This window comes from Citrus clementina, unplaced genomic scaffold (assembly GCF_000493195.1).
Source record: "Citrus clementina cultivar Clemenules unplaced genomic scaffold, Citrus_clementina_v1.0 scaffold_3, whole genome shotgun sequence".
NCBI lineage: Eukaryota > Viridiplantae > Streptophyta > Magnoliopsida > Sapindales > Rutaceae > Citrus > Citrus x clementina.
The window spans coordinates 36,097,305-36,122,744 of NW_006262339.1; the positions used below are offsets into that span (position 1 = coordinate 36,097,305).

A 25,440-nucleotide genomic window follows, 5' to 3' on the forward strand; every position below is an offset into this window, starting at 1 on the left:
TGGATTTATAATTTTGTTTATGTGATATTTTAATTAAAAAATTAAAGAAAAAATTTAATCATAATCATTAAGAGAGAGAGAGGGGGGGATGGCCACTTTGTCACTCAATGTAGCCAACTTCAACTAACTTTACTTCAATGGAAAGACAATTTGGACAGCAACTATGTCTGTCTACTGGTTAAAACGGTTAGGTTTGGTACTCTTGTTTCAATTTTTATTATTTTTAATTAATTTTATTATTTTTAAATTATTTATTTTCATTATTATTATTATTATTATTATTATTATTATTGTGATGCAGACCATCACCATTATTGCATTGCATTAGTCAGATGGTAATCTTGACTCTTGAGGTTTTTTTTCAATGGTTTATAATTTAAGGTAGATGCTAGTTCTATGTTCACCTTTTCTCATTGGCGAGTGTATTGCACGCTCCAATGGAAACTTCCAATGTGTTTCATGAGCAGGCACTTTCAATTTGTTTGTGTTATTATTTCCCTTCTTTTGTATTTGGGAGACCATCACCTGATATTCATCTAGAAAAACATTTGGCTTAATCTGGTGATTTCTCTTGATTTCTAAAAATATATTTTATTCCAAAAAAAAAGGGTTTTTAATCAATTTATAATGCTGCTTTAGGAGAGCTCTCCGGCAATTTTAAATCAGATTTATGAACTTTTCTTAAAATAGACAAAATTAACAAAAATTTGGAAATAAAATTCAAAACTACAGGGATCTATGATCAATCTATGTTAAGAAAGATTATTAAAAATTTGGGTCGGATTACGAAACACCCTCAGGATTACTCGTACTGCACATCATAGAAAGTTTCCTTCAATATTTAAAAGAATAAAATATAAATTAAATTTGAAATAACGTTTTATAGCGATAACCTAAATTATTTAGTTTTCTAATTTAAAATCAAATTCATTTTCTAATAATCTTGAGTGCTAATGGGCCTAATTAATAAACTGTTTCAGGTGTACAAAATGTATAGGACTTTGAATCTTTTTCACATCAAAGATTTAGTTTGCAATGTGTATTCTAAAGGAGAAAACAATATGATAGAAGAGTAGAAAGTAGAAACTAATAGGAACAGTCCATGTGTTTGATAAGTAACTATCTATTGCATCTGGTTTATTTGTTCGTATCTGATTGGTCTGGCCAACACCGAAAAATTTTGGTTGGAAAAAAGAATGTTATTTTTGTTTCAAAAATCAATCAATTGTCCTTTGTGGTCTAAAAATGGCTATAGCTAGCCAACAAAAAATTGAATTTTGTTTCTCTCTTTTTGACCCTATATGAGAGGACTTGAGTTGAAACTTTCATTGCTATTTGACCAAGTATTATAAAATACTAAAATACAACCCACCAAATTTGAAGTTTAGACAAAGTATTATTCTTGAACCTCAACACAAGTTCTTGAACTATTATCTGAAAATTTCTTAACCAGATTTCAAGCTTAGGTCTAAGTCCAAGTCCTAATCTTGAAAATAAAAAATATATAAATATGTAAATTAAAAACAAAAGGGCACAATCATATCAATTTGCAGGTCAAGCTAGTGTTGTACTATATGGAAAGTCATAGATTTCATTGGTTTAGATACATTTGATCATTTTATTTGTTTTATGAAAAAAAAAAAATTAATGCTCTATATCAAACATAATTGATGATTGAGTTACTTGCAAGTACATATATATAATTATCAATTATCAACTCACATATGACTATCAATCTCACTTTCAACTTAAGAAGGATTGTGTGTTCCCAAGTTTAATACGACCCTAGTTATTTTGACGTCATCAAATTATTTGTCTTATGAGGTTGATTTTTTTTTAAAAAAGGATTTAAAAGAATAAAAATAAAAATTTAGAATATACTTTTATTCATATTAAAAGAAATGGTGGTAGAGGGGTGGACTAATTTCAAATTAATTTTTTAACCCCTACCTGTCTCATGATTACAATTCGAGTGGCCAGTCCTATAAAATTATTAAAAAAAATTATTCAATTGAGTTCTTAAGCCAAAAATATAACCATGTTTATATAAAAGAATCATTGCTAATATAAAGTTCCTTTCTTCTTTTTTTTAGACATACGGGATTTTAGAAAATAAAAATTAAAAAAAACAAACTACATATACTAGAGGACAGTTAAAAAAAATTAAATTTGAAAAATAATTAGAATTAACTGAAAAAAAAAAACTGTTAACAACGGTCGGGGTTGTTTTTGCCTCCGGTTGATTTCAAGTTTGGAGCGTGTAGGACACTTGCTTGCAATTGCAAGTGGCGGATAATCACTGTATAAAGACATTCGAGAAATATTGGCTGGCTGCCAACCAAATAATCCATTTGAGTTTTAAAAAAAAAAATTGATAATCTGAGGTGGTCCTCATCAGATGGAAATGTCGGCCAGGGGCAATCAAGTGGATGCATGTGATCTGAGCCATTGGATCTGCACAAAGGCTCTGAAAAGTTTGCAGGATTGAGGAAGCCGAAGCATGATTCATGATTGTGTTTCCGCTGTTCTCCAAATAAATTCGTAGTCGTTGATGTAGCATTATCACTCCTCTGTCTACGCACGTGAGACTTTGACACCAAATGTTTCAAAGTAAACATGACGTCATCCACGGCCCTTGTTTGTCCACGTGTAGCGCTCGTTTTGGATAAATGGAATGAAGAAAACGCGTACAGATATTTTTTTGGTTCAAGTCCAGACTCGAAAAAATCCACGTGGCCGAACCTTAACATCACTAAAAACGTATACAGTCATGATACTGAATTAAAATAATGACATTTATTTATCAACGAACGTGCTGGTGAATTTAATTATTCCATAAAAAATAATTCGCATGTTAATTATTTATTCACTTCACCACTAATTAGAGGGTATATGCTAAAAACGTAAAAATTCCATTAGTACTTGAAGGTTGCCGAGATAGTAAAGCATATATATCATCATGCATCCTAGTTATCATAACTAAGTTGATTTATAAAATAAGACTCAATCATTCCCTAAAAACTTTTGCAAGATTTTTTAATCTAACAAAAGAAATCATATTTATAATTATTATGTATCAACTTGAGTTAGTTTTATTTTATGTCTTTACATTTTTCAATCTTACAATGGAGCATATTATATTATAATTAAGCAATTAATAAAATAAAGCATTATGGTAAAGTGCGTTAATTTCATCATGATTTTGACGAAACTGGAATCTCCACTAGCTTGTATTGACGAAGATAGATTCCTTTTACATCACCAGAAAATTGTTGTTCAACAAATTGTGGGCACCAATTCATCAATTAAGAAAAAAAAAATATGATAAAGTTCCTTTCTAAAAGATGAAAGGGTCTAATTAATCCTCTAATTTAGGGCATGCGCCCTAAATGTAACATGTCCAACCAAATGACAACAAGATATTAAATTAAAGTTACTAAATGAGCTTATTAATTTATAATAACATGACCTAAACTATGTTTGAGAATATATATTTAGAGTTATCAAAAATAGTTTATGTTATTAATTAAAAATAGAATGTCATTACGTATGCAGACTATTAAACATATGGAGATATATAAAATATTACAAAAGTTAACGTCTCTAGTTACAAGTTTAATTTAATAATGAAAGTTGTAAGGGAATTACAATACATTTCCGAGTAATTTACTTGAATATGTTTTAAATCAATTTAGCCAAACTTTACATTAATATTGTCGCAAGGGAACAAATAATTCTACCTTTAGAAAGTTTTGGGTTGGTCAATTTTCTTTTTTTCTTTTTTTTTGTCAATTCTTATCTCAGGTTTTTGGTCAACAAAAAATTTGTTCAGCAAGATTTGGTAGATGCAATCAAGAAAATAGACGTTGAGATAAAGTTTGGTACCCTATGATAAAGTTTCTTTGAAAGTTCTAAAATCGATCGCTGAAACTGAGGTTGATAGAACTAGTTTTTAATTTTTTTAAAAACTTTTTTAAAAGAACAAAAATTATGTCTAATCTGTAGATTGTACATTCGTGAATCAAATTATTGTATCGAGTGTGTATCAATAACTATTGTACAATGTGAATCTGTCAAAAATTATTTAATATTTTCTCATAACATAGAATAATTTGGAGTTAATAATTTTACACCCGATTGATGTTGCAAAATTTTATGTTTGATCCTATACGCCTAACATTTTAATTACATTTCCTGCAAATTATAAGTCATGCTTATATTATTATCAATTTGAAAGTATTTAAATTTGAATTATCTGAAGAAAAATCTCCCAGCTTCCAGTCATTCCCTTCTGAAATAATTTAATTTTAATTGTTAAAATTTTATATGTATTAATCTAATTCACAAAAATATTGTCGTGTTTTAAGTAAAAATAAAAAATAATAATAATAAATGGATTTGGATCGTGGGTCATAATCGCTATTCTAATTTAGTTGTTTTCGGAATGAGAATAGAATGAGAAACATCCTTTTTGAGTGGTTTAAACGTTTTGCCACATATAAAAATGTACAGGTCAAAAGGATAAACTTGATCAGGCCACTAAATATTAAAAATGTTATGCATGCGTTGAATAATCCATGGCTTACCAAAGTGGTTCTTGAAGCATCTATAATGTTTAAAATTAATTAGAAGAAAAAAAAATAATATAAAGGATATTTGGTGATTTGGTGAAATAATCAGAGAGGTCCACTTATTTTCAGAAATGATAGTATATTTTTTTTTAAAATACAAAAGCTTTATTTTTACGTTCAGAAATAGTCATATAAACCTTAATATCTGTATAATAAAATGAGTTTATGTCCTAAAAGAAATGTACATGATCATTTCTGAAAATGAAGAAGTCTCCGTAACTATTTTGTCAAATATGAATTGTGTTGCGCTGTCTTTTAACCAATTTATTAATTAATTAACACACGAAATCTGTGAATTAGATAAAACTTTGGTTAGTAGTAGTCAATTTTTCATCATTAATGGTGATATCATTAGTGGAACAAACGTGGATGTTGCAAAAACTTGTTTTGGTAGAATCCAATTTTGCCATACGAAACTGATAGCGTATTTTTTGACAAAGACTTACTAACATTTATTTTAAAAACTTTTATTATTATTTATGGTCATTATAAAAAGAGAAAAAGTCATTATCATCCCTAGAGTTTCATGTAATAACTCATTTCATTCTTACTTTTTAAACAATAGCCTAAAGCATCATTTTGTTAACTCACCGTTAGTTGAATATCATTTGTACTAATTCATTAAGGGTTAAAAAAGATTTTCCATCAAAGAGAAAATTAGAAAAATAAATAAAAGTTGACATATAACTAAAAATAATTTTATCTAATCCCACTAAATAGAAAATACCGAAAAAGATGAAAATTTTCTATTTTAAGCAATTCTTTTTTCACATCTTTTTTTTTTTTGCGGCATGAAAGCCCTATAAACTCTAGATCTAAGTACCAAAAATATCATAATTTTTTTATTCTTATAAGTATACTCTCTAATTGCACTGTAAAATGACTTGAATTAAGTTGAAGATAAAGAAAATATTCAGCACATGCAAGCACATAAAAATTGGTAGTATTTTTGAGTTTTTCTTCTAATGATTTAAAGATATTGTGTTAATTACAGTTTGTTACTTATGACAACTATTCAATGGCTATATCAAATTATATCATCATTGATTTCATTAAAGAAAAAGTTAATGAATTTTGCATACTTTGTAGTGTTATTTAATTGTGTAAAAAAAATTACTTTAATACAGTTTGTATCATTTTAATGAAAAATTATATTTTGCCCTTAATAAATTACTAGTTAACGGTTTTACACTAATGGTGAGTTAACGGAAGTATATTTTAAGCTATTATTTAAAAAGTAGGGATGAAATTGGCTATTGCATTAAACCCTATGGATGAAAAGAGCTTTTTCCCTTATAAAAAATTATATTCAATCGCAAATCCATTATCACTTACAGGTTTTGATGGGAAAATTATCTTATCAGTTTTACCCTTCATTTAAAAATATTAATATTAGATGTGATAAAATACATAAAATTATCCTTTTTTAAGTTGAAAAAAAAAATCTATAAAGGCTTATATGCCATAATAAGCTTCAAAAGTGACCTTTTTTAAAAAGAAATGAAAGCCACCACAATGACAAGTCGAGAATTGCTATCAATAGATTGCGAGCAATTCAAATTCAAAGAATGAATTATTATTTATCAACACAGAAAAATTCATGAGTACAATTAATATGAAACAAAGAAATTCAAACTGAAAAAAGTAAATAAATAAATAAATAAAAAGAATAAAAGAATTTGAAAAATGCAACATATCGAGCTTGTGTGATTTTGTTCTTCAAGTTCCACTCCAAAGGTTTTGTAATTGTCTATGTTTTGGCTCGGTGATCTTTTGTAACCATGTGATGTAGGATTAATTTTGGTCACTTCATTGATCATCATCTCATTTATTCTGGCCCCGCTCTCTCATTGGGAGTCCCATTTTTGGGTCTTGGTCAATAATATTTTATCTCTGCCCTGTCAAAAAAAAAAAAAACTAAATAAATAAATAAAAATTGCACAATTAACAAAAATAAGAAAAAAAGTTGTAATTCCATTAGCATTGAAATTAAAATACTTTCTACAATAGAAGAAACTTAATTGAAAAATCATATGCCTAACAGAAGAAACTTAAATGAAAATTCATATGCGTAACATTGGATAAATGACTTAATTAAGCCAACAAAAAGAATAAAGCTGTTTTGGTGTGAAAGCAAAGAAGGAATGGAAAAAATAAAATTTTGGAGTGAGCTGAAATAAATATCCAGAAAAATAATGACCTAACTAGGAAAATCATGATATGGATTAAGTAACTACTAACAAGCTTGATCCTCAAGTCAATTTTTTTTTGAATTAGAGTGGAGTATAAGCAAACCCATTGATTCAAGCTACATTTAGGGTTAAGTGAGCAAAGGTTGCTAACCAAAACTCCATTATGCTTTTGGAACGTATATAGAAATTTCAAAGAAAATAGAAAGCCAAAAAAGAGAGAGTGGTGTTGTTGGTGGTTTTAAAAAATTGTTGGAATGGTGTAAAGAATAAGTTTGGTCATGTTGGTGATTTCTCAACCAGATATCAACTAGCAATTTTGTCCTAATATACTCTTAGTGACTGAAAGTGTTTTTGATACTATGAAAAATAATATTTAACTAAAATATTATTAATGCTTTTAGAATTTTCAGTTTTTCTTTTACCACTTATTTTGTACGGTTTTTATAATATACTAAGACATCTAATGTCAAAACTTTCATAGAATAAACTCATCCTGGTCACGAAGTAAAACTTTTTTCATGTTAAAAGTTTGACATCAAGGAATCACTGATTATTATAGAAATTGTAGCTGGAGATATAACTTTAGAGAAAAGAGACATTCTCCTCAATCAAAAACCAGATGTTAGAAACCATGCATGCTCATCGAATGATCAGCTGATTCAATCTACTGCAAGTTAGATTTTGTGTTTGTTTTCATAGAAACCATACATGCTCATCTAATGATCAGCTGGCTCAATCTACCTGCAGGTTAGATTTTGGGTGTGTTTTCATCGAAAATGAAAGAAAATTGGGCAAAAAGTACAAACCATTAATTAATTAACCCCAATATTAAATGATCACAAAATGAAATTGATAGTAGAAAAAGGGAAACTAAAACAGTTCTTAATCAAAAACCTTTTTGTCCCAATCAAGAAAAGTGTAGCATCTCATGTTCCTCAGCCACAGCCATTCTGCTCAAAGGACTAGGGCCAAGCTTCTTCCTTCTCATCACACTTCTCCTTCTTATAACTTCCATTTGATTCCTCCTCCTCATTTGCATCATTGCTTCTTCTTCCACAACAAATCTTCTCATCAACACATCATCAGTCAACGATTTTCCTCTAAACACCCTTCTCCCTCTCCCTTCAGTGCTAACCCTAGCAGGAATATTATTGATAGTATTAGGGTTTATCATCCTTTGATGATGAGTAGTTGCCGGAAACGGCTTCGATCTCGGGTAACTATTGCTTCTTCTTGGTGGAACATATTGGTGATGATCACCTCTAAATACTTCATTGTATGAAGAAATTGGTGCACATAAACAAACCCTAGTGAATGAGCTTGCCATGCTCAAGGAGCTACATTTCCTTAGCTTCCCATTATTTGTTGAAGGCTTGGGAATGTTATTTTTCCATAGCTTGGAATTTTTTGTTGTTGCTGCTGCTGTTGTTGCATTACTATTTGAAAGTGTTTTCCACTGAGTTGTTGCCATCTCCATTGCTCTTTGATACCAACGTTTCCTGTAATCTCCCAAAAATTGCATCTCATGTATCATTTCTTGATTTGAAACATTTGGAAATTGCTTCCTTACATTGATAAAAGAAATTAGGGCAAAAATCATCCCAGAGAAAGAATGTCGCTGGTAATTGTTTAGAGTCATTTTATTTTATTTTGCAAATTAAACAAAAGAAGCACTTTTGAGTTTCTTATATTAATTCAAATACTAAATTTGTCTATAATTGTTAACAGTGCTACAGCTAGCTTCCAAGTTTAGACAGGTTAAAAATTGATCACACCGTATATTTTTGACAACTTTAAGAACAATTTGAGTTTAATTTGCGAAAATATATGTAATTAATTATATTTATGAACCCAAGTGGTACGGAATATGACTTAATTTTTGTGAATTTTACAACATTTTTTGGACTAGGTCAAAAACTAGTAGTCCGTAATCTGATGTCAAATATTGACTACTCAGTCAATTTCTAAATATATCAGAATTTTGAATGATTAATATTCTTATGCTATTTCTCTACATCATTCAATACTAATAATCCGAAATTGTTGTGTAGTATTCAATAAATGACCTACAATCCGAAATTTTTGTGTAGTAGTATTCAATAAATGACCTATTATTAGCAAAAATTTCAGTTCTAGTCCGTTTTTCTAAAAAATTCACGGGCCATATAATTAGAATTATTCTAGACATATTGACTGACTAATTTTGAATATTTGATTGAATATCAACAGATTGACTATTGACCTAAGCAATTCAATTATATATATATATAGTGAATCATATAGTGTATCACGAACATTCAAAAGCTTTAAATATAATTTTATGAAACTCATTAAATAAATAATTCAGTTTAATCTAATACGTATGGATTCTTAGCTACATTTTCTTTGAAAATGTACAAATTCTATTAAACTAGAAACCGAGTGAGAGCTAAAAATTTAATTTATATGTTAAAATAATCTAAAAACACATTTGCCTGCCACTTACGAAGCATCATCATTTGATAAGCTAATGGGCCACTTAGATAATGTCTATTCGCCCATTTTTTGTAATCCTCTAGGCCCACTACCTAGTGGCCCATTTTGTAGGAGGCCCCACACAAAAACTTGGCAACAATGCTAATGCTCAGAGATATAATAAAAACTTTTAAATTTTGGGTTGTACTAATCATCTTAATCATTCAGAATTAATAAAATATATCAATGTCATCCTTTACAATTTTTTTGTTTTTTTAATTCTAGCCAGTATGATTCTCCAACATGATCAATTGGAATTTTTTTCCCCAAATTTTCGCAACGACGTTTTCCAATTGACAATACAAATACATTCAATGACAAAATTAAGAATTAATTCCATTTAATATTGTTTATCTGTGTATTCAAATCCTTAAAAAATTCTTTAAGAAAACCAGGAAATGGCACATAATAATCCAATTTAGTACTTGAGTCATTTTACATAATCAAATTTCTAACTACACCCTTTAATGATTGTTATGAAAGATGTGTAAGAATTGGACTGAGAAAATGTAGCTAACATTCATGAACAGTACTCGTATTGTAGAAAAGCAAAATAAAGAAATAATGATAGCACATGTAAATTAAAACAAGAAAAAGAAATCCAATAAACTGAACTAAATCAACTAAATGCTATGGAGAAAAAATGACATTGTTGTTTCAATTGTATAAACTAGACGAAAGCACGAAGCAAACTTAGGTCTTAACATTAAAGTTTAAAAAAAAAAAAAAATTGGGCATACCTTGAGTGTGAGTTCTTTGGATCTTGCATGAATAAATTAATAAAATAACTGAATTATGGTAAGAGCAATGAATTTTCATCTGGGTTATAGACAAAGGAGGAGGAGGAGGAGAAGGAAGAGAGCTAGCTAGGATTTAGGCTTCAAATTTGTGAATGAGCAAGCTCCTTTTCTTTTACCTCACATTCTTTATTACAAGCCCTCTTCTCTTTTGCTTTGGCAGGCATGATTCCCATTGGTTTTTATTGAGAGAGAAAACTGAAAAGAATTTCAAATTTCAAAGCCAAAGCAAACATTGTTACTTTTCATGCAATTGACAAAAGTACCCATCCATCTCCTCTCAACTTTTGTAATTTTTTTAATAAATGTGGAAAGTATTTGGACTCTTGCAATCATGTTTAATTAGCTACCGTAAAACACAATCATGAGCAACCATGCATGCAATTTAGGTCTACTTACGATGCATGTTATGTACTTGTTATACGAATAACATGGTACCTAATTTCTTCTGCTTAAGGTATTGACATTTAGAAGACCGACAGTTTGATCTTTTTTAAAAATTATTTTTATCACTTACATTTTTAATAACTTATAATATTTCATTTCGACCCTAATGTTAAAATTATCTGATATTTTACCATACAAATTGATTATTTGAGACTTTTACAAATTATCACTAGTTAATTCATTTGCTAAATGTCACATGTACCATTTAACAAGATGTTGTTCAATTATTATTTTAATACATTAAAAACTAAAAACTTTCAGCACTCCAATGATAAAAACAATTTCGAAGAGAGATATAAACACTAAAATGTCTTTCTTTCTTGATATTTTTGAGACGTGCTTGGCCTGCCTTTGTGTTAGAAGAAATCATCATGAGACGATCAAAGTAATTAAGCACAACACTAACTGCAAAAACTTTTGACTTGTGTCATGCTTTTTGGTCTTAATTATGTACATTCTTTCCAAGCAAAATCATTACATGCATAGGATGTAGTCCAAATTTGTAGATATTAGAATTGTCAACATAAAACAGATATCCTTCAGTGCAGTTCTGCTGCCAATTCTGGAATGTAAGATTAAGCTTGCATGATTTTGTTGCCATTTATTGTAAAGAAATTTGAATGATTTTGTTGTTTGGGATGACAGTTTACTTGTATCAATCCATTCATTCAATAAATTACTGTCATTTGATGTATGTATTTATATTTTCTTGATTGGTTGTTTCAAATAAGCATGTCCTACATAGATAACATTTTACTAGAGAGATACTACATCACACTCACAAATATTAAAAAATTTCTTATGCATGAAAGTACTTTATATATACAAAATGGTATTAAATATATTTAGAATCTTATACCTAGCTAATTAGTAGATAGGGCTAGGATTAACTTTTTTTTTTAATTATTAAAGGATACTTTAAGGCCAATAAAATAATTAACCAAGTGCTGAATTTGGTTCTGATCATTAACCTAATAAAAACATTGATCTTTTAAGCAAATATACATAGATTTATATGCATGTAATTGTGAAAGGTTGGACCTAGAAGGAAAGAAACCATATTCTTTAATTTGCCTTAAAAGGAGAGTAAAATTATTCTGGGTGTGGGCATGTATTGAGATCCAGTCTGGTTATAAATAATTTGCCAATGGATGGCATCATGATTCTTCATCTGTGCGCGATGTGTATGTTATGTCCATAAACCCTAAAAGCTGCCACAAAAGAGGAAAAAAGATGTGATGATTGGTGATGCTTGGATTGAAGATTACCCCCAGTACACAACTTGTATTCTTTATAATTTACTTTTGCCAGGTAAAGGAGAAAAAAAAAAGAAAAAGAAAAAAAGGATTAAAGCTGTCAGCTGTGGTACAAAATTTGTCATGAGGTATGAAGATTATTGTGAATTCAGATTAGAGGCTTAAACGTCATCCACAAAACACATTGCTTCCTATTATTATTCGAATTAGGATGATCGTGGGTGTAAAGTATATTTACAGTCAACCAACCAAGTTATTTCAAAAGATTTTTAGATTTAATTATTAAAATTTAAATAATGTTACACTTTTTTTTTTTTTATCAATACATTCACATCTACCTAGTCTCGTTTGGTATTGAGTTGTTACCTAACTTTTGGATCAATTAATGTCATTAACAACTAATGTCAAATATTAATCAAACTCAACTTCCAATACTAAAATTGAATTCTTACATAAACAACTTTTGCATCAGATAGCTTCATTGGCAACTTATGTTGCTGCAAGGCCCCGAGTTTAGATGCAAATTTTGCGAATTAATCACTTTTGAGTGCCAATTGACTGTAAAAGAGTGTGTAAATTCACATTAAGACTTAAAAAACAGCAATTGCTTATCAGTATTGGCATGCATAGACAGACAAGTGGGTTTTTGAGTCAAAAGTGCTTTCAAGGTTATGGAGTCATCTGAAGCTTTTTGTACATCGTAGACCACAGAAATGATTTTGTCCAACTTTGGACTGAAATTAAAAGCTCCCACAAACAGAAGAAAAAGACAGTTATAGAAAAATAAAGTTGTAGTAAGTTGCCAGACTTTGAAACTTTAGTCCTGAATTTAAGGTCAAGTGAAAAAGGATTCATATTGAATCAAAGCAAAAATAATGACTTCACTTAAAATTCAATAAATTGGTAATTTTTGGGCTTTTGTGATCAATTTTCTTTGGCTTTGGCTTCGAGTTTTAACGTCAAAATTGCCTAAAAGTTTTGCTTAAAGGCCAAACTCTTCTGATTTATTTGCTTCCGAAAAAAAAAAAAAGAGAAGAAAAGAAGGAAATAAAACATTTTCATTGCTTGCTTGCACATCATGTGAAAATAGGAATGCAATGGCAGGGGCATTGTGCTATCAACACGTGCAACTTCTGAAAATCATCAATTAGTACAGCCCATTTGGTCCCATTTCAATCAATGCCAACGCTTGCATTGACCAATTTATTACTTCATACAAATCAAATTCCCAGCTTTGTTTCCATTTTCAGCTTTTTTCTACTTCTTTTTTGCTATACACATTGCTTTCTTTCAGATTATGAAACTTTTTTCTTTGCAAATAGACAGTAGATAACTGTTTAAATGGTCCCCTTTTATTGTTTTTCAGGTGATAACTGACAGAAGATAATCATTTAACAAGCTCTTTAGATGTATAAAGTAGGTTAAGCCAATAAGAGGTCTGGAGTTCAGATCCTACTAAATCCAGAATCGATAAGATCTGTGGATAGAAATGATCCAACATATGATCTTAATCTCATATATACTGACCTCTATTTCAATCCCCAATTAGTTCAAAGCTGTGGCCAGTTTTTTAATCTTAATAGTACTGTTCAAGCTATTATCTAATAGTTTAAGCATTTGGGTTGAGCGGAAAATGCACATGGTATAGAGACGGTTATATGGTGTTCAAACACTACATGGAAAATTTGGAATGAGAATAGAGTACCTTAGACTGCAAGCTCTAACATCAATTCTCTGCAATTAAAGCAACATGATTTTACTTGTGCTTACAGCAATCCTCAATGTCCAATGACATTAAAATGCTAACTCTCAATCTTCCCTCAATGTACTCACTCTACTTGTCAGACTGTCAGAGTCTATCAACTTACTAAAAGCTTTCATCATCATCATCATTTTCATCAAGTGAATGGTAAAGATAGAGCAATTTCACAACTCACTGGCTATCAGGCTCACCGGAGCCTTTCTTGCTCCAACTGCTGCCAGGACCAGCTTTGCGCTCCCCTCGCTTTCTTTTATTCCTAGGAAAATTGATATCCGATGCTAAACACGATTTCAGTGTCGATTGATCCTGAGCTACCTCTGATTTTGCCACAGGATCAGGTTCCGAAGCGGGGATTGGAGAAGGGTTGGTGCTTTCTCCTTCTTCCCCCTTCTCTGGATCATTATGCTTCTCTATGGATTGATTACTTGTTCCTAAGAAAGTGTGCTGCTCTCCTTCGGCTCCATCATTTTGAATGAGGATGTTATCCAAAATCTACAGATATCAAATAAGTATAGCATCAAATATTTATTGAATTATATATCCTTGACATATTTTAAGAAATTCTGTGACTGTAAAATTAATAACATATGCTTAAAAGGCTTTACATCTAGTCAACATAACCAAATTACTTAGATAAATCAAATTTAATTATGTTTAAAAGGCTCACATCTTCACACGAGTCTCCTATTTGTGGCTGATGGAAAGTAACATCAGCAGCAGATAGCAATCCCACTGTGCTTTCTATTATATCGGGAACGTGAATGGTCTCTGCATAACTTGAAATAGCACTTTCGGGCAGAACAAGATCTCCAATATCATATTCTGAAATGTGCTGAGTCGGATTATATATGGCTCCAATAGAAGTTGTGTCCGCATTGCCTGCGGAGAATGTAGGGCTAGGAGCAGAACTGGTTTGTCCATCACAGGGTGCAAGAAGGCTCAAGTTCTCTGAGGAAGAGAACCTTGATGCATTTTTAGCCATGACAATGTCAAGTTGACTTTTCAGCTGGTGAACCCGAGAGTGAACAGTTTCAATTTTCAAAAGGACCTGCTCCAAGGAACTATCATCATCTTTGAGCTCAAAAAATAATGCATCTTCATTACTTCCAAATTTGTCATTGCAATCAGCTGGTTGGTCCATGATTACTGCCCCCAACACAAGAACAGAGGACAGATTTAGCAATATAAAACATTGTGAACTTTAAATATGTATAATGCGCAAAAGTACAGAATAAGCATTGCAAAGTCGTCAGAGCAACAGAGACAGAAGTAATGAAAAAATTCAAATGAATCTAGCAGGGGAAGACAGGTAGGATAGACATGATTCAGATTCTTTGTACTCTAGATGCGCCACTTCTGTAAGCACTAGGTGTCAAAGTTAGAGCATTTTCCAAGGATGCATACAAATTGAGAATGATATATACAGCTTAGCTTGTCCGAACTAACTGAGTCAGTGAATTATTATAACTACTAACAGCCAATCATCTTCCAGGGAAATTCAGATACATTCATCAGAAACATATATCAGAATCCCAGCTAGGCCAACATACGGATGTTATGAAGTTGACAACAAAATGAAGATTGAAACCAAAATTTAATTGGCTGACTATACCCATTGCCAGTAGCTCATTTTAAAATATTACTTTATATGGATGACCAAATAGTTTTAACATGGAAAGGAAAAATTAAAGATAGAAGGGAGTAAAATAAAAGCAAAAGGAGAGAAAAATTAGAGCCGGTATGAGATAAAGTGTATGCCCTCCAAAGGCTGCTCTGTTTCATTGATAGTTAAAAGAATTATCCAGCTTCACATCTTGTTGATTTTATTTACATATAAAATACCAAGGGCCTACAGGCACTGACCCCATTGAATAAGACCTGTTATCTCCCTTAGTGAAAAAATAAATTAAAAGAGTCACAAAACTTAATGATATGTCAAATAATAGTAATTTCCGATTACCAGATCAAAGTTTTAAATATAGAAGAAACCTTTCAGATCCAGGCCAGTTTTTCGAATTTTTCTGTAATGTTAACATTTTAGGGCTGCAGAAAACATGCAGAATAAATAGTTACCTGTATTACCAAAATCATCAGCTGTTGAATTTCCATCTGGATTAGACCGCTTGTTTTCTGCAAAACCACACGTCAACATCGACATCAGAAGGAAGGTGTCGGAGATAATGAATAAGAATGGAAAAGGGGGAGGAATAAAAGCAAAGCACTCACACCATGATGTACAACTACAAAGAACAAGCTTTATACCGAGATAGGAAAAAAGACTATGATGTGACATGTATGATGCTAAATCAGTCGTGTCTTCAGCTCTTTTCCGTTTCCTCCTCTTCATGGCCTTCTTTCTATACCACTGACTAGAAAATGCCAAAGACTTCGATCCAAACTCTTCTACTGTAGATTGATTGACTCTTGATAGTTTATTCTGGTCATATGCTGCCAGTTCTCTGGCATATTTTAGTGCTTGAGATTGTATCTCATTAATTCTCAGCTCTGCCCATTTGCAACGCCACATAAGAGGACGTATAAAGCTCCTCCAGTGATTGGTCAACTTCTTCTTCCTATAATGGAAGCCAAGCAGTTTCAATAAATAAATCACCTAAATGTGGGTTGGAATTAATGGATAAAATTGTCTGTGCATGTATAGATCCCATCTGGCAATATTTAGATTATGACTGAGAAGATTTATCGGCAGCGGGGACTAACAAAGTTTGTAAGCATAAAGAAACATTCAACATAACATAAACCAATGAAACTAAACATAAGGTTAACCGATTAAAAATTGGATTTTCTTTAGATGGTGCTGCTGACAATGCATGAGCTTCAGATAAACTGATTTTTAATCAATGACGAAGCTCCAAAGCCAAATCTATGTTTAAATTTGAGGTTTCTAAGTGAAAACTTTGTAATGGAAATTTGACAGACTCCCCTTATTCAAATAAACAATTTTCATGACCTCCAAAAGTAATTTCTTAGTATCTTCCTATTTCCTAAATAATAGTCAGTTACCCGGTCAACATTACAAGCTGAGCATAGGCAAACAAGAGCATTCATTTCTAGAAAACAAAAAAATATAGGCTATAGTTGCACATTATTCACATAAATGCTAAGAATATTTTTTAATTAAGACAAAGAAAAAGATAATTCTCCTACAATTGCAATGCTGAATATGTTATTTTCCAGTCTACAGTTTATCTTGTTGCTTTCCTACTTAATGCATGGTAACCTCACATATAATCCAAAGAGAGTAGATAGTACTGCTAGAATTTTTTCCCCCTCTTTTTTGTGACATCAACCACAAGATTTGCCAATAAATATTATATTTTTGGTAATATCTACAAAACATATTAATTTATGAAAACAATGTAAATAGAAATGCTAACAATTATACAGTTCTGTTCGACTTACGATTTTTGACAATGAACCATGCTACACAATAGGTTAGAATAAGGAACCACAACAAACCTCATTTGAAACAAGCGACCAAATGAATCACAGTTGGTTCTCAAACCATTGACATCAAAATACTGGGATTCCACTTCAACTTCACTCAATCCAGAGCACCTCTCAGCATCGGGTTCAGTGTTCCCAAATGAGCTTGAATATTCAGTTGCATCAGGATCTTCAGCTTCTGTCAATCTGATTTCACCATCAGTTGTAAATTTGACTATATCAACTTCCACGTCCTCAGGGCCTTTAGGAGACATGGTCTGTCCATTTGAAAAAACATCCTTACTTTCTTTATGGTCATTCAAGCATTTCACACTTGTTTCCTCTGATTTTGCCAAGACACATTTGACTTCTTCATCAGGTTCAACTTTTATGGTTTTACGTGGTTCACCGCCTGGAATGACATCCATCTTATGAATGAGCAGGCACCATGCACCGCAATCTTATGCAAGCAAAATTCGCTTTTATTAATCAGTAACACTCAAAAAGAAACTCCTTTGTAGTTGGCCTGAAAAGAAAATGAACCTACTTAAATTGGTGAAGAAAGTAACTAGTTATCTTGGTCAGATAATTTATCCAATAAATGCTCTCCAAGTTCAGTCCCAAAATAAATACGACCGGGAACATATCAGTATTACCATCAATAAACAAAATCAGAAGTGACCGAAACAATTCAGTAAAAATGAAGTCCTTCTGTTGCCAGTTGACAAGGAAAAACTAATCCTAACATACATTCTGCATTTACCACCAAAGGGTCGATCTTCAATTAGTCATTATGATAATTTTCAATTGCCAATGTTAGATAAGTAACAAAAAGAAAACCAGTAAAGACATACAGTTCAAAACTACATGCTGGTTACTTTCATCAGCTTGAATAGAAATGAGCAGGAACCTTTCTTGTGATCCCTTTACATAAATCTTTTACTTCAAAGATAAAAATCAACTTTAAGCTAATTAACCACCAAGTTTCACCCCAGCCTTAGATGTACAGCACTTACATAATTGCAACAAGATTTACTTAATTCTATATTTCCCCAATAAATTAGTTTCACATCCCTTTTGTATTATAGACAACAGAGTTTGACTAGCAAATTCTGAAATGCAAAATGCATTGCCCAACAATTTACAAGAAACAAAACCCGCCAACAACTATCCTCATATAATGCGAGCACACCAGCTGAACTGGAGCAGAATTGTTATTCAATCAAACCCAATTCTTCACTCTACTAAATTAAACTATGAGACATTTCAAAAAGGTTTCTCGTAGCAAAAACCAGAGATGACACAATAACAACATTGCATGAACAATCCGAATTCACTCCATAACACACCAAAATAGCAGAAAACAAAAAAACCCAATTCACTAAAAACTTCATACACCTCCATGCATGCACTGGAATATGCATACATACATACAGTCACAGACATGAATATCAAAAACAAGTAACACAGATAATAACATTAACATAAAGACAGTACTAATGACGTAATGATGCTAAAGCTAGATACTTGGAAAGCATTAACAGACATTACTATCATGAAAATGAAAGAATGACTTTAACAAATAACAAAAGTAACAAACAGAACAAACAAAGGCAGCTGCAAAATAAAATTAAAAAAACAATAAGAATCAAACTTGAGATAAAGATAGCTGGAGAAATGCGAAGAGATGAAAAGGAAATGTGGGAAAGGTGAAGTGAAGTACCAGAGTGTCAGAGTGTGAAGAGAGAGTGAAGAAGAGGCAGGCGGCTGAGGAGGAAGACACAAGTTAAAAATGTAACTGAGTTATGTTTAACGTTGCTTGCATATATATATAATAATAAATATAAACCTAAAGCTGGGTTTTGCAAATATGGTTTTGTTATAAAGAGAGAAATAGAAGAAATCCCAACCTAGGACAAATAAACTGACATTTGATTGATTTTATTATTTTTTTCTTGAGACGTGGATGGATTTATTGGTTGTGGGTAGATTTTTATTCTTTTTTTTTTTAGGGTTTTACTATTTAACTTGGATTATTTATATGGATAATTTAAAACCCCAATTTCATTCGATTAGAGGAGTTTTTTACACATCATTTTTTTACCTTTTTCTTTTACTTTTTAAAGTTTTTTTTTCCCTTTTTAAGCTTTAGATTAGGATAAGAAATATCTCCAACTAAACATTAATTCTTATTATCTTTTATTGTTATTCTAACATACCGTTGGTTATAAAATGTATTCACAACCAATTGCTATAAGGGTCTATTGATATAGCTTTTTCTAAGTATGGATTATTTAAACTGTTCTTGAGTTCGGAGAAAAATCATACTAAATTTTACTACATGGGCACATTTTGCATCCCAATTTGAAATAAATTACATAAGATAATATAAGATAGGATTCCATTGAATTATGTTCAATATTGTTTTAATTTTGTGGAGTACATGAATGGACTCTTTATTAAAGTAGTGATATACCAAAAAAAAAAAAAAAATTGCACAACATCACTCCAAACATTTTTATCTCTTATAATTTTCTGCTAATTTTTATACTTTTCGATACAAACATCATCATTCCTTTGATAATTGAATTAACTCAGGAGAAAATTAAAAATATAATTATATTAATTATTAGACATATAAATGTATTTTATTTGTAATATTAAATTAATATCTAAAAATTTGATTTAAATTTTACATATGGTAGGTCATTTATAAAATCATCTCATAAATAATATTTCGTAATTTTTTTTCCGCCAGACATTTATATATTGAAAATAAATTTTACTCCGGAGTAAAATTTGTATGTTGTTTATATAGATGACATGTCGTAATAGGCTTATAATGTTTATGACATTATATTTACGTTTTCAAAACGTAAATGACATAACATAAGATTCTTATATTGAAGTAAAAAAACTTATAACTTGCTTCATCGCATAATTAATAAAAATTAACAAATTAATAAATTACAAATTTATGTATTACCAATTGAATATAATCTTTATTATTTACTACTTAAAATTATTTGTTAAATAAAAAAAATAACTAAATATCTAAATTTTCATTTAAATATTACTCAATCGATAAAACTTTTGTCTCTTAAGTCTAGGCCCAAGATAAACCATCATAATACATTTTATTTGCACCAAGTATGAAAATTTATAAAAGTATCTTAAATTTTTTATCCCTCAACCAAATCCACCTTATATACATTTTAAACGTTACACATATGAATCATGTTTGGGATTCTAATACTTGAGTTTTAACTTAAGTGTTAATATTATGTATCACTTATTTATTGAATAATGAATATAAAATTATTAATTATTTTATTATAACATCCAACAGATAAATGCCACATTAGTTATAACTCAAATATTAATATCCTTAATATTTATCATCATTAACTCATGCACCCATTAAGGACTTGAATCTTAAAAAGACTACTCGTTCAACATTAATATTTGGCTCAAAATTCTTCTACTAAAACTACCAAAATTAACATTTTTCGTATTAAAAATCAAATTAAAATCAAGAGATGGCCCATCGTTGGCTCACTCTTTTTGGGCGATGGGCTCATCGTTGGATTGTGAGATGGGCCATCGTCCAAACAAAAAATAAAGAAAAGTTTCGATATATTCAGTTTAATGAAATTTTGGGTCAAATATTATTTTTCTCGCTCTTTATTACTAGAGCTAAATCTTAACCTTATCAAAGATAGCTTACTAGTGTTTTAATGTTTTCATTAACTTTATCAAAGATAGCTTACCAGTGTTAATGTTTTTATTTTTTTCCTTTGTAATTTATAACATTTGTAACGAAAAACAATTGAACATTAATATCAATGTATTATATAATACTTATTTTTAATGTTACTACTATAAAATTAAACGTTGCTAATACAATTTTGTATGTTGTTAATGAGTATTTCGGGTAGCGTTTATAAAACTATGTCATCAACAAAATAGTTTTTTTTTTTGGGTGCTATTATAAGATATCATATTACTGTTGTGGCCGCGGCTAAGTTACTCCTGTGGAAAAGAAAAGTGGTTGCATCCGTTGTATGTCAAATTTGTTGGAGGAGTATGGAAAGCATCTCCCATGTCCAGTTAGGGTGGGCAAAAAAGTTCGGGCCGGCCTAAGCCCAGTCAGGCCCGGGGGCTTCGGTCCAGCCCTCACACATGAGGGCCTGGACAAGGCCCAAGCCCACTATTTTTTTAAAAAATAAATTTATAAATTAGAATAATATAATTAAAATTGAAAAGTAACTTAAAAATACAAAAAGAAAACTTAAATTCTTCAATTATAAATCAATGATGATTCAAAAAAGCTAAAATTATAATACTAAACTCTCTCTTTTGTGTTAATTAATTAAAAGAGCGTTTAAATTAAAGAATCTAGTATTAAAGAAAATTAAAGTTATGGGCTTTTATTTTCTTTATTTATTATTTTACTTTGAAATATTCATTTTCTTTTATGTATCTATAATTATAATAACTTGTTGATCATTAATTTATTTCAAATTTATAATAATTTAAAAATTTTAAAAATAAATAAATAAAACCCAAGTTCGGCCCGAGCCCAGCGCAGGCCCGCAATGGGCCCGACCCGACCCAGGCCCTCACACAAAACTTAATGTGGGCTTGGACTTGGGCTTGAAAAAGCCCGGCCCAAGCCCACTGTTTGCCATCCCTATGTCTGGTGGAGTGCAAAGGAGCTTGCAAGATCTGGAAACAATCAATATGGGCTGACAAAGGCATTGAGAGGCTTGAAGGCAATGATATACTTGAAGTGTTGCATGAGATGTCCAAGAAACTTTGCAAAACAGACCTGGAGTTGTTGGGAGCCATCTGGTGGGTTACTTGGAATGCTAGGAACCAACTCATATTTGAAGGGAAGAAATTTAACCCAAGTATCTCGGCTGCAAAAGCCCAAAGACAAGAGGAAACATTAGTCGACCCCTACCCCCCAATGGAAGCTTTAAAATTAATGTGGATGTTGAAGCTAAGGTCAGGGCCGGCTTTAGAGTAAGAGGAGCCTTAGATGAATATTTTTTTTTATTTTAATGAGACCTCTTTTTATTTTGCAACTTCAATATTTAATAAAACAAAAAAGAGCTGAAAATTCATTTCAGTTTTAATTCTTGAATTTCAACAAATAATCAAGAAGATTCTAAAAATTTTCAAAAACAAAATTTAAAATTTACCATTAGAAATTATATAAAAATAAACAAACGAATAAATGAGAACAATACTATTTTCAAAAAGAATATTTAGAATAGTAGCATATAGAAAGTTGAGATCATGAATTTATGGTTAGATAATGGATATGGACTTTGTATTTCAAGTAACTATTTTTTTTCTTTTTTGAATGAACTAATACATGTAATAATCTTCATTGTAGAGAATAGCACAAGAAATTTTTCATCTATGATTTTCTAGATTATAAGATTTTTAATGGAAATTAAAAAGAATACTCAAGTCTCAAAGTCAAAGATTCTAATGTTGAATAATTGAGTTTTTTTAAGAAGTTGAAAAGGTAAAAAAATTACTTATTTTTATTGGAAAAACTAATAATGAATAAGTTAATGGTTAGATAATATTATTAATTATATCTCTTTAACAATAAGATAACCAATTATAGGTTTTTATATAAAAAATAATTATTAATTATAAGATAATTATTAACTAGAGAGATGTCTACTAGGCTTTTCTACCACACATAATTTTTTTTTTAAAAAAATCTTTATTAACTAAAGAATTATTACTAATACTAAAAAAATAAGACTTTTCTAAAATTTGGGGTCTTAGGCGACCGCCTTGTTCGCCTATACTTAAAGCCACCCATGGCTAAGGTAGTATGTTTAGGAGTTGTTATCAGAGATGATGAAGGAAGAATTGTGACAGCTGCAACTAAGCCCTCAATGTTTAGATGTGGTGTGTCGTTTGCAGAAGCAAAGGCTGCATAATGGGGTAGAGATGGCCAATGGGCCAGGCCGACACCAAAGAAAGGCCCATGCGTGCTTATGCTCGCGTCGTGCCATGCCCACTATGTGTTTTGTGCCATGCCGTGTCGTGCCTAAATTTTTTTGCTTAGGCTCGGCCCAACACATGTGTCGTGCCTATTTGTGTCGTGCTGTGCCGTGCCTAAGAAAAAAAAAACTTAATAAGCTTTTTTTAAAAAATTTTTTAAGAGCGCATATTAAGCTATTGACGTACGTTTTTCAAGTTTATGTACTTTTCTTAGATTTATACCTTTATTCAAATTTAATAGAATTGAAAATTCAAAACTCAAGTCTATATTTAATAATAATAAACTAATAATAGTAAGAAAATATAATATTAATTACTAAGTTTGACCTTATAATATTAGAATTTTTTTAATACTTAACAACAATAATAATAATAAATTTTTCTTAAGGGTTAACTTAATTGTTAACTTGAACTTACATAGAGTTATAAATCATAGTTCACAATAATATTAATGCATATTTATAAAATCATGATATTTATAATTTTATTCATTAAAATCACGATATCAATTATTTATTTAATAAATTATAAATATAAATCAATTATAGTATTTTTTTAAACTAAGAATTAAATGAATTTAAAAAATTCAATTTCAAGTTATTTGTAAAATCATAAAATTTTAAGTTTACTTTCATTAAAAAATAAAATGTGCTTATTGCGAGTTTTTTTATCGTGTCATGTTTAGCGCAACTCTAATCGTGCTGTGCTTAGCCCATCTCTAATTATACCATGCTTTTAAGGCTCGCATGTCTAAAATTTTAAGCACGGCCTGGCCCATATGCTTGCCGTGCCGTACCGTGTGCCCTACCGAAACGTGCTCGTGTTGTGCCACATGTCGTCCGGCTCATTGCCCATCTTTAGAATAGGGGCTTCATGTGGTCAAATAAGCAAATTTGGCATTGGTTATTATTGAGACAGATTCTCATGAGGCGCCAGACCTTGTTAACAATAAAATATGAGTGTTGATTTCCCAAAATTCTATTTTCCAGCATGTCCATAGACCTAGTAATGAGGCAGCTCATAAGCTTGCTAAATATGCCACTAGGAGTGGAGTATCCAATGTCTGGGTGGAGTTCTTCCCAACTGACATTGTTTGTATTCTCAATTTTGTTAATTAATGAATCTTTTCTTCTTAAAAAAATGACATAAAAATGAGCGTTGGATTTTGATTCAAAAATCGAACAGATGTGGATAAATGTGCATTAAATAAAAACTATATGGCGGCCAACCTATTGTAAGAATTACTCTTTAACTTGTTGAAATGATTTAAAAATGAAATGATGTCTAAGGCTTTAAAAGAAAAATGCAGATAACTATGGGAGTAAGGATAAAACAACATTTTAGGACTCTGTAAGCATGTTTGTGAAAAATGAATTATTTTAGAAGACCTAAAAGTGATTTAAAAAAATTAAAAATTAATTTTAGTATTTAGTGCATTTTTTTTTAAATTTGCTTTTGGCTTTTCAAAATCATCTTAAAAATAGTTATTTTAATTATCAATTGTTATATATACATAATAAAAAATAGTATCTATACAAGTTTATAAACATATAAATAAATTTTATTCACTATCATATCAATTTCAGTCATTTATACTCTTATACTAGTTTAGCGGTAAGATTTACCAAATAAATGTGATTATTTTTAAAACTCATAGTACTTTCAAAAATAAACATTACTAAATATTTAATTGATTCTCTTCATAGTTGATTATTTATACAAAATGACTAACAATAATTATTTTAAAAATTATAACATTACTAAACTGGCCTTCAATATACAATTAAATCCAAATGATGTCTAGGAGGCCTTTATAAAAGGTGTACAATTAATTAAAAAACCCATAATGTTTTTTTTAAAATAAAAAAATAAGATTCTTCTTTGCGAAAGATGGTTTATAAAATATTCTATAATTTTTTAGTAGTGTTATCTAAAAAATCTTGTATAAACATACTTTTTTTCTTTTTCAACACTCACAAGTTTAAGTCGTAACCATCTATTAAATACATACATAGATCTATTTGTATTTACTTTAATTATTAACAATCAAATGTACCTTAATTGGACTATGAGAATGATATGGTGCCTGCATAGCATTTACGTAACCAATTTTTTTTTATCATTTTCTTTGTACATTTTCGTTATTCAAACTCATCAAATAAATCAAATTCATAGTGTGTAATATCTTCCTTAAATTTTATTTGTATCAAATAATTTCTAAGTAAACATTATGTCTTTAGGCAGTAGCTGTTTTACCACTGTGAATAAAACAAAATTATCAATGAGGTTGTAAGTTATTGGATAGTTGGATAAGGCTGTAGTCCTAGTCCATCACTAGAATTAGAAATTTGGTTGCAGTGGATT

At 30.3% G+C, this 25,440-nt stretch overlaps 2 protein-coding genes across 3 annotated transcripts; both read right to left on the bottom strand.

The window, feature by feature from the left end:
• Positions 1-6,338: 6,338 nt before the first annotated feature.
• On the bottom strand, positions 6,339-10,318 carry LOC18047626. Of its 2 annotated transcripts, none has more exons than XM_024189217.1 (2): positions 7,718-8,452; positions 6,339-6,529 (listed from the first exon to the last, which is right to left on the bottom strand). In XM_024189217.1, the coding sequence occupies exon 1, from the start codon at positions 8,421-8,423 to the stop codon at positions 7,731-7,733; it is 693 nt and encodes a 230-aa protein (XP_024044985.1). In that variant the 5' UTR covers positions 8,424-8,452; the 3' UTR covers positions 6,339-6,529; positions 7,718-7,730. The 2 variants fall into 2 exon arrangements, with proteins under 2 accessions (XP_024044985.1, XP_006442779.1); XM_006442716.2 differs by lacking the exon at positions 6,339-6,529 and adding an exon at positions 10,078-10,318 and having other exon boundaries at positions 7,652-8,322.
• A 3,151-nt stretch (positions 10,319-13,469) lies between these two features.
• LOC18047627 lies at positions 13,470-18,846 on the bottom strand. Its single transcript, XM_006442717.2, has 6 exons — positions 18,767-18,846; positions 17,077-17,569; positions 15,862-16,172; positions 15,673-15,729; positions 14,267-14,745; positions 13,470-14,091 (listed from the first exon to the last, which is right to left on the bottom strand). Exons 2-6 carry the CDS (start codon positions 17,469-17,471, stop codon positions 13,771-13,773), a joined length of 1,563 nt encoding a protein of 520 aa, XP_006442780.1. The 5' UTR covers positions 17,472-17,569; positions 18,767-18,846; the 3' UTR covers positions 13,470-13,770.
• Between the last annotated feature and the right edge of the window lie 6,594 nt (positions 18,847-25,440).